The sequence below is a fragment of the Nanorana parkeri genome, unplaced genomic scaffold, assembly GCF_000935625.1.
Source record: "Nanorana parkeri isolate BGI_ZX_2015 unplaced genomic scaffold, ASM93562v1 scaffold3267, whole genome shotgun sequence".
Lineage (NCBI taxonomy): Eukaryota > Metazoa > Chordata > Amphibia > Anura > Dicroglossidae > Nanorana > Nanorana parkeri.
The window spans coordinates 19,297-29,866 of NW_017309535.1; the positions used below are offsets into that span (position 1 = coordinate 19,297).

Consider the following 10,570-nt stretch of genomic DNA (forward strand, 5'->3'; position numbering starts at 1 on the left):
ATAGTGATTCCCACCTGCAGCTGTTCGCATGTCATCGGACATATTGCAAGCACCTGCGTTAGATTGCACCTGGATGAAATGTTTGGCGATTGTCCACAGGTAATCACTTCATGTCCAATAACATGTGAACAGCTACAGCGCTGTCACCAGTTTGCATGAGTCTCACGGAGCAATTCTTGAAACTGCCCAAAATGCAAGTGTGAATGATGCTTTAATGTACACCCCAACATACAAGGGTCATTAGGATATTGCAGATGTGTGGATGCCAATCCATAACCTATTAAAGCAGGATCTTTAGCTTCCAGCTCAGTAGTGCAATGCTCAGATAAGCAGCATCTGGAGTTTAGTGATGAAGCTGAAGGCAGGGAACGGATACATTAATATAGAGAGATTGGGACGCAGCAGAAAATGCTTGCACACAGGGATGAGGAGGAGGAGGAGGAGAAACAGCACCTAAGCTTCTGGAATGGCAAAGACAGCGTTCAGTCAGAAGAACCAGATACAGAGAGGAAGGAATATGAGAGAATAGAGAACAGGGCAAGGAATGAAAATGTAAAAGCTTAACTCCATAAGAACAGAAAGTCACCAAAACTACATAGAGCTGCAAATATAAGAACTCAAGCTGTGCTGGTCCTGATCATCACAAGCTCTATATCTACTTATTTCAATTGGCTAAGTGCTGGGATGAGAGAGATGCTTCATACTGATATGATAACTCATTTGGATGTTCAAAATTACTTTTAAAAGATCCTCTAGGGAAAAAAAAGGACCAGGGGACTCCCAGAGGAGATCATACCGAGGAATATAACAGCAAGACATGAGGACCATCTGGAAGGAAATGCTATTTGTTCTTTTCTGGTTTTCCCCTGGGATGGTAAGTTGTGTTCTATTTTTATATAGTCTTATGTCTTGTGTTCAGAGCGTGTTGGTGGTCCACATCAGTAAGGAAGGAGCATCATACTAGAAAGCTTTCCTCAAAGATGCATGAAGGGATTTGTTGATGGCTACTTACTCAAATGCTAGTTGCCTGGCTGCCACGATCTTCAGTCTTGAGTTTGGTACCCAGAACAAGTAGGCAGACAAGGCACGGCTTTTGCTATCTGCGTATTTATTCCAGAGGAGCTGTGAAATGGCTTTCTAGAGGAAATTCAGCAAGTAGGTTCCATGTTTCCCCTTTAATACAAGTGATATCAATAGATGAAAATATGTATGTGGAATTTAGCTTTGACATATCTAAAAATGAATTCTAATACATAAACTGTAGGTATTGCTATAGTTTCTATAGCAGTGTTTCCCAACCTTTCTTGGCTCACGGCACCCTTAAAAAATATGGAAAATCTCAAGGCACCCCAGTCTAAAATGTAAAAGGGGGACCCCATGTAAAAAAGTGAGGTTCCTTCCTTTGCATTAAAGTCCTTCCTTTAAATAAGGAGCCCCCTTCACACCAGGGGTCTCCCTTTCATATTGGAATCACCTCTTTTATATCAGCATCCCCTGTCACATTAGAGTCCTACCATCAGAATTGTGGAGGCAACCCTGAGGAAGCCAGAAGGCACCCCCGGTGTGCCACGTTTAAGAAAGGCTTATGCATACTTTCATCTCCTCTCACTTAGCTCAGTAGCAGCAATGCCAGACCACAACAACAAACTGTAACAGTTTATCTTATAATGAATATAAATTCCTCATAAATATGTAGGAACAGACAGACAGCAGGGAAAGCTCTGGGCTCATATAGTTTACCAGGCTGCTCTTAACTACCTTGCTAAAAAATGCTGGTTGTATCTAGAGCTTAATAGAAGTTCAGATTACACACACAGCTAAATGAGTTAAAGAAAAAATATTATTAGCACTTGCAGTGGGGTTGGATTGCAAGGGTTAAGTGCTCGTTTTTGTCTAGGGACTAAAATAAAAAAAGTTATACTCACTTGAACCTCGCAGCCTGCTTGCTCTTAGGCTGGTCCTTCCAGCTTCTCTGCCCCTCCGCTGCAGCAGTCTAAGGATCCTCGAGCCATCACGTCCAATGCGGATTGGACGTGAGGACGCCGCGGGACATACCATGACTGCAGAGTAGCAGGGGATAGGTAAGAGGGAGCTTTGTGACAGCCGAGGTTCAGGTGAGCAATTAAACCTTGCAATGCAGGGGGTAGCCCTACTACAAGGGTTAATAATATTTTACCCTAGGGTTATTCTTAGTAGGAATGATTCATCTTCCTGCTCTGAACAGCAGAATTTCAAGCTCAGCTCCAGAATTAAATCGTTTTCTGTGCCTGCTTTTTGCCCAAAAAAATTAAGTTCTACTCCCCCTCTTCAGGCTTTCGTATTACCCCCCACATACCCCTACTACTGGCATTTCATGCGAGCCCAAGTTGTTAAAGAGATGCCCCCTACAGGACAGTGCTTGTATGTCGCAATGTGCATGCTGTCCTAACCATAACTATAGTCCACCAAAACACTGATGCCACCGAAGAAGAGTAGGGACCCTGTGTATTAGGTAACCTCTCAGAAGACACCGGCAATAAAGGTATGTATGTTTTCATTCGTTAAAAACAATGGGTGGACCGAGGACTAGAGAAGAGGCAGTGGAAGCAAACTTGAGTTGGGCTTTCAATTAGAGAGAGACAGTCTGAAAGGAAACAGTTTCAGTTGTGCTCTTGTGAGAAAAACCCTAATGCTCTGCTCAGTTGTATTGTGGGACATCCTGTATTGAAGTATTAGAAAACGCTCAAACTTTTTTTCAGTAATGAATCCAGATCAAACAAATATATATTGGCCAGAAAAATGTTTCATTACATTTTGCCCAAGCATTTACAGTCATGTTCCTGGACAGCTGGCTCCAACTCTCTCAGCTCGGCTTCCAGAGCCAGAGCCATGATATTCAGCCAATGCTGGAGCAAGGCAACGAGACAGTAAGCGGCTGAAAGGGGCAGGAGGAGATCAGAGGCACTGAAATACAACAAAGATAAACAAGAAGTGAAAATGGTATTTTATATTTATTTATTACAGTTTTTTTACAGCGCCAACAATATCACATGCATACATACAAGGGCTGGTTTAGACACAAGCCAATTAACCTACCAGCATGTCTTTATGTAAAAGCACACGGCAATTGGGTGTATTACACAGTACTCTAGGAACATAAAAGTCTTCCAGTTAGTGTTTAGATCTACTTTAAAGCTGAGCTCAAGGCAGGCAGTTATGCATTTATTGAAAATAACTAAGCTGTATGATTTGTGCATTTAGTGTGAGAATGATTTTGCATCAACCTCCTATATTTCCCTGTACATCTGCACTCTGACTTTCAAAGGAAGGGCCAGCACTCAGTAAGGGGTGCTACATGCAAATGTGCTAACACAGGGAATACTGACTGGAAGGGGGCGCAGAGTGAGCAGAGGGATGGCGTTATCAATCTGCTGCTGCTCAACTGTGATTTGCAGTGTGTCCATTTACAGGCCGGGGGCAAGAAGGTGACCAAGCTGTCTTGCTTAAATCTACTTGTGAAAATACAGGTCACTAAGCTGCTGCTCTGCTGTCTGTCAAGGCTGTGTAATTCTCAGGTACATCATATGCAAGAGGGTCCAGAATGTAAACAATGGCATAAGGAAGAGCCTGGCTTTTCAGTTCCTTCCAGGTTTTCCTAATTGTTGCTGGAATCTGGAGCTCTGGAGATCTCTTAGAGCTCTGGGTAGGATGAGATCTCCAGTGGGGCCTGGTGTTACCAATGGCCAGCTTGGGCTGATAAAGTGGCTGAGAGCAGCCTTATTAGGAGTCTGGACCAGAGTCGTAGGAACGGAACCCGGTCGTTAAGTGAGGAATACCTGTATATGTGTTATAATATATCTGCTTGCCTGGAGTTTAGCCTTGAAAATAATTGTGGTGTTATATACATAATACATGTTGTCATCTAATAATATCAAAAATGTTTGAAACGAGTCCGGATACAATTTTCTACAAGGTCCAAATAATTCAGATATGTCTTCTAACACTGGAGAGGTCCTGTACACTGTTTCACTGAACACCTCTGAAATCTCATTTGCTGGGTATGTGATTGGTATCAGCTATCTCCAACAGTTTTCCTCACTAAGAAGGTTATTCACTCAAGAGCTGAAGGATTTAGCCGAATGTTCGGCTAATCCTTTGGCTCTCTTCAGCTTCAGGAACCCTCCGATTCAGCCTAACCAAAGGGCTGCTGTACGAGCTATTCTCAATAGCCCGTAGAGGAGCTGAAGGCAGCCAAAGCACACAACCGAGCCAAACGCATAGGCTTTGGCTCGGCACAGCTGAAGACACCACCGAAGCTGGGAGAATCCCCGCTAGTTGTTAAAAAAATAGATTGTAAAAAAATGTGTCGGGTCTCCCCCCCAAATCATACCAGACCCTTTAGGTTTGGTAGGAATGTTAAGAGGGACACCCGATAGAAAAAAAGACAAAATCGTGGGGTCCCCCCCCAAAAGTCATACCAGACCCTTTAGGTCTGGAAGGAATTTTAAGGGGGACCCCAATGCCCAAACAATGAAAAATAACATGGGGTCCCCATTAAGATTCCAAACCGGACCCTTAATCCAAGCAGGTGCCTGGCACCTCCCTGCCATACCAGGCCACATACCTGCGGCATTGGGAGGGTGCTCTTCCAGGGGACCCCCTGGAAAAGCACCTTGTCCCCATGCCGATGAGGACAAGGGTCTTTTTCCCGCAACCCTGGCCGGGCGGTTGTGGGGGTCTGCGTGCAGGGGAGATCATCTGTATCTGGGTGCCTCCTTTCATAAAGCCCCCCCCACCCTTTGAGGAAAAAAAAAGAAACCCAAAAATCATCCAACACTGTAATCCAGCATCAATCATGTTGTCCAGTGATGTAATCCAGCGTCAATCACTATGAACGACACCAACGACTCGCTAAAAACAAAAACGTTCTGTAGTCCGCCAACCCACGCCGAATTCCCACCGCAAATGACAGCTTCTACCCGAATGTAAACAAATGGGGGGAGCAAGTCAAGACATAGCAAAACTTGTGCCGGCCATTTTTTTTAATGCCATTTTAAGACATAGAACTGTCATGGCATGAAAACAAATGGTTGTGACGTCACCGCAAACAGAATGACTGAGTCGAATGCTGCTCGGCAGCACTTGGCTATTCACTCTCTGCTGTTCTCCACTGGAGTCCTAGCAACCAATGACATGAGCTGCCCAAAGCTGGGCAGTCCTAGCAATCAGTGACGTCAAATGTATTCCCTGCCCCTAGCATTACAGGAAAATGGAAGGAAGTATTTCCTGCAGCCTGCTCTACCTCCTGTCTCCAGCCTCTGGCCTACCAGAACTTAGTTGTCTCCATCAGGGTCCCCCCTTACATTGGTTGTCCCCAACAGCGTGCTCCCTTACATTAATTATGCAAATAAGGGGGTACTCTGATGGGGACAATCAGTTTATGGGGACACTAATGTGGAGAACTACTTATTAGTTGTAGTGTCTCCTTAGATTAGTTGCCCCATCAGAGTGCCCTCTTGTATTAATTATAAAAGTGGGGGGGGGGCACTCTGATGGAACAACCAATGTAAGGAGGGACTCTAATGTGGACAACTAATTATTAGTTGTCCTCAATGGAGTGCCTCCTGCATTAGTTGCTCCATCAGAGTGCCCTCCTGCATTGATTAAAAAAGTGGGAGGGCGCTCTGATGGAAACAACCAATGTAAGGTGGGACTCTGATGGGGACAACCAATGAAAGGAGGGACTCTGATGTGGACAATCAGTTTAAGGGGACATTCTGATGGGGACAACTAAATAGTTGTCCACATCAGAAGTTGCCCCGAACATGGTGTCCTTTTGCATTAATTGCAAAAGAGGGTGGGAACTCTGATGGTAACAACTAGAGGTGCACCGAAATGACATTTTCAAAACCGAAATGAAACCGAAAATTAAAAGAAGCCTCTATACTGAGTGTTCCTGGTCATTCATAACTTGTGGAGATAGTATGTTTACCATGTCCACAATTATGAATGAACAAGAAGTGATATAGAGCACTTCCTGTTCAGTTTTAAATGGGGACACAGTAAACATACTATGTCCTCAATTATTTACAAGCAGTAAGCGATCACTGATCACTGAGTATTTGCACTCGTTCTCCATCCTGACTCGCTGTCACAGGAGGCTGAGCGAGCGGTGCGGTGGGGAGAGCTCATCTACTCTGACAGCTGACTCCTCCCCCGCCCCCCCCGGCGGGCCTCCTGTGACAGCTGACAGCTTTCTTCACTCTCCTGATCTGTCACATGAGGCTGAGCGGGGCGGTGCGCTAGAGCCCAGCCTCCTGTGACATGCTGGGTGTTCACATCGCTCTCCTCCCCCACACTGCCCATCCTCCTATGACCATTTCTCTCCACCCCGCTGGACACTGTGCTGTGTCAGAGGGGACAGAGAGCAGTGCACAGCGGAGGGGAGAAACTAGGGATGTACCGCAATTTCGACCGAAAGATGGCACTTTCGGCATTTTGCCAAAAGTGCCATTTTCAGTCGATATGTTTAGGCGGCCGAAATTTCGGTGCATCCCTAGCAACAGCCAATGTAAGGGGACACTCTGATGGGAACAACCAATGTAAGGAGGGACTCTGATGGGAATAACCAATGTAAGGAGGGACTCTGATGGGAACAACCAATGTAAGGAGAGACTCTGATGGGAATAACCAATGTAAGGAGGGACTCTGATGGAGACAACCAATGTAAGGAGGGACTCTGATTGGGGACAACCAATGTACTGCAGAGTACGCCCTTTACGACAATGATTTTAAAGCTGTAAGTAACATCTCCTCTATACTTGGCTACAATAGTACAGTGAAAAGCTTGCTTGTGTTACTTGACATTATGCTTGAATCTAATCGCAGGCATTGCACATACTAATTATAATCACTAGGCTTGTGACAGTGTTGTTAGATCCTATAATCTGTGCATCTTGACTTATTTATATGACTATACCATAACTCATAAAAGTATACTCTGTACTATATGCCACCCACGCAGGACAGTGGTATCAGCCTGACAAGATAGTGGTTCTTTTCATTTTATCGTAGAAAAACAGCCTTAGAAGGGGTCTGGGTCAACGCAATTTCCTTTTGTCTTTGAATTCTATATATGTCATGTTCCTAGGAAGAAAATATTAAAGTGGCCTCATTTATATTACATGAGGTAAGTTCAGCTGACAAGCCACCAAGATCTATGAGTGCAGCACATGCAAAGTACCCTAGTGGGTCATACAGGAAGAGCATATAAAACAAAGCTGGCTGTCTTGTCTGCATTTTGGATTTAGGCCCTAAACAAGTCAACATTCATTACTCTTAAAGTCAAAAGTCCATTTTATGAGAAACAGGAACAAATGTACACATCTTCATAAAATGTGCATTTATTATTTTTTTACATAGGAGTCAATAAAGCATTGCAACCGTGTTCATTAGATCGTGAGAGCAATACTCCGGCTCCTGCAGTCTCTTCCTCCTGGCTATGTCCAGACGTTGGTAGAGACATTCAGTAACATGGATGAATGGTAGCCCCACTGCAAGGGTTTAGCTTTGATTTGCCTGAGTTCTTCTTTAATTCATTTTTCATAAGATCATCCTTCTTCCTCTTCCTGGAGGGGATCTCAGATGTAAACAGTAGTACAGTCTGATCATAGGCACTGTGCACACTCCAGGCACATGAACACAGTGTAAATACAGTGCTATTTTAGCATAGAGAGGAAGACGTTTTGACTACTTTGCACAGTCTTTACTGCCATCCATGACCATAGCAGGGAGCTCTCACCTCATCTGTTGTGTGGCTATGACAGCTTATGTTCCCCTACGACTCGATTCTTCAATTTCTCCTCTTGCGAGTGGATAATATACATATGGTCCATGGCACAATGGCACCAGTGGTATTAATCTACATAGTGGAGGTCGCTCCCTCCCTAGCAATTGAGATTTTGCAATATGTCTGTGAAGGTTCTCATTTTTACAGGTCATGGTATAACTAGTAGTAGTTGGTCCCATTTAACTAGACTTGTTCTGTAATGTTGAAGACGTTTTGTAACTTATCCATCCAGGTGGTGCAAACTGCTTAATTCAATCACCATGGAAAGGCACCAAGGATGGGATTATGTATTTAGAACATGGTGCTTCCACACCTTTCACTTTTCCCATGATGTACTTAGACAATAAAGTATCTTTCCATTGTGATTGAATTAAAGGCGAACTATGAGGCGAGTGAAAATCTCAGTATACCGCGAGCTGTAGCTCGCGGTATACTGAGCTTTGGGTGACGGGAGGATGCTAATTTGTGTCCTCCCGTTACCCTTAGGAGAACTATGGGGAAAAGCCCTAACCCCATAGTTCTCCTTTAAGTACAGGATGGGATAATTGGAAGGTGTGGAACCACCATGTTCTAAAGACATAATCCCATGTTGATGGGATTAAGGTTTCTGTGCAACCGGTGAGAATATAAATGCTGGTGTATATTCCTGACACTCATCAGAACTGAAGAAGTGGCTTGGAGAAGCTAGGAATCATCTTCAGAATGACAGAACAAGTCCAGTAGAATGTGACCAACTACTACTAGCTAGATTCTGCAGTGTTTCAGCCAGTGAGAGAGTGATACTATAGTGACATGGATACACTAAAGCAGGGGTGGACAAATAAATATGAAATTCTGGAGCCACTCTGTCCAATTCTGGAGCCAGCAGTTTTTTTTTTTCAGGAGCCAGCTCCATTGACAACAACTAGAGAAAATGTCAAAAGATAGGCACCAGCAACCATTTTTAAGGCACATTAGCAGCCAGACTCCTGGGATTTGTCCAGCCCTACACTAAAGTATGCTGAGACCAGGGGCAGCCACACTATTTTAAAGACATGAATCCTCTGTGATAAGGGCCCATGTGTGTGAGGTTTAGGTAAGGAAGCATTCTTCATGATACTCCAGCCATTCTCTAATATTTAGGTGGGCATGTGTACATGTAAACTAAATGAAGGAGCGCAATTTGTTCCTGTGGGGGGAACCTTTACTGGCTATGTCTGCTATCAGTGTTCATTTTGATGTTAAGTCTTAGTTTTAGTCTTTTGACTAACATGACATTTTGGTTTTGGTCGTATTTTAGTCATCTAAATAGTTTTGGTTTTAGTCTAATTTAGTCGACTAAATCTCCAGTATATTTTAGTCGACTAAATCTAATGGGTTTATTTAAAGTGTAATGCATTATTTAAGCAAGTCTCTAGAATGTTCAAACTCATCATATACCCTGTTTCCCCGAAAATAAGACCTACCCTGAAAATAAGACCTAGTACTATTTTTGGGAATTGTTAAAATATAAGACCTACCCCGAAAATAAGACCTAGTTGTGACCATTCCCAGGGCCGGTGGTGGCATAAAGGGGGAACCTGAAGAGCCGCGGCAGAGGCAGGAGAGAATCTGCGGAGCTAACAAAGCCAGCGCTAGAGGAAGTAAGGCGGCACCAGAGGGAACAGGGCCGCATAAGCCGATGCCTCCTCTATAGCGCCGGCTCCTGTCACAGGCGGAGTGATACCAAATGCACTCCGCCTGTGAGGAATCGATAGTGAAAGTGCACTTCGCTCATCCTGGCCAGCGATTGGTTAGCAAATTGCTCTTGGAAAGGTACGGCACCACTGATTGCCCTGATCACCATATTTTTGTACATGAATAAGTGTGGATTGTTGTACATACAAAAATAAATTTAAAAAATAAGACCTACCCCGAAAATAAGACCTAGTGTGTTTTTTTGAGCCAAAAAAAAATATAAGACAGTGTCTTATTTTCGGGGAAACACGGTATATTTCTGGAGTAAGCCTGTTATGACTTACGATTGCTGTTCCACATGGTTTACAAAGGGTCTTGTCCTCACTAGCATCAAATGTAAAATGCATCCATACAGCTGCTCTTCTCTTTCTCCTTGACGTCGATATGTCTGTACAGTTTATGCAGCAAGTGTCCTGCTGAGTAGATCAGTATGTTGTTATTCAGTTGTGCACATCTCCCTACTACAGGAAGAGCTCAGGAAACAGTAAGTCCAAATGCAATAGTCACTCCCAGAATTTTCGTTTTCGCTCGTCAACGAAAATTCTCAGAACTTTCCTTTTTGTTTTTGTTCCATTACCTTCTCTATTACTTAGCTTTTGTCACAAAAAAACATGAAAATGACAAAATAAAAATGAAAAAATGTTCTTGTACGAAATTAACACTGACTGCTATTACCTGGGACTGCGCTAAAGAAAAGATTGTTCTAATTCATCTTCAGCAAAAACTATTATTTCTATAAAGTTCTACTGTAAAGGAGTTAAATAGTCTGTTGCAGACTTCTGTCTTTTCTACCTCCTTCTCAGGTCCGCGGCATCCATCCAGAATGCGCTCTCGTTCTTCAGGTCCTGGAACAAGAGGCGGAATGTTTCGATAAGATAATAAAAGAGAATCACACATTAATTAATTCACCAAATGAAGGTGAGAGGGAAGGAACACCCAAAGGTTTAATGTTGTTTTGACAGCGTTTTCAGTAAAGTTGCATGTTGACTGCTCATTATTTCATCTAAATGTTTTGTAGATTTATTA

General features: G+C 43.5%; 1 protein-coding gene across 1 annotated transcript in view; it reads left to right on the forward strand.

Annotated features, from left to right (window-relative positions):
* Positions 1–850: 850 nt before the first annotated feature.
* Positions 851–10,570, forward strand: part of LOC108802985 (pituitary adenylate cyclase-activating polypeptide type I receptor-like) — a 39,303-nt gene continuing 29,583 nt past the window's right edge. The window contains exons 1-2 of the mRNA XM_018574833.1: positions 851–874; positions 10,348–10,462. Coding sequence (XP_018430335.1) covers positions 872–874; positions 10,348–10,462 — 118 coding nt within the window. The 5' untranslated portion in view covers positions 851–871. The remainder of the gene's footprint in view (positions 875–10,347; positions 10,463–10,570) is intronic.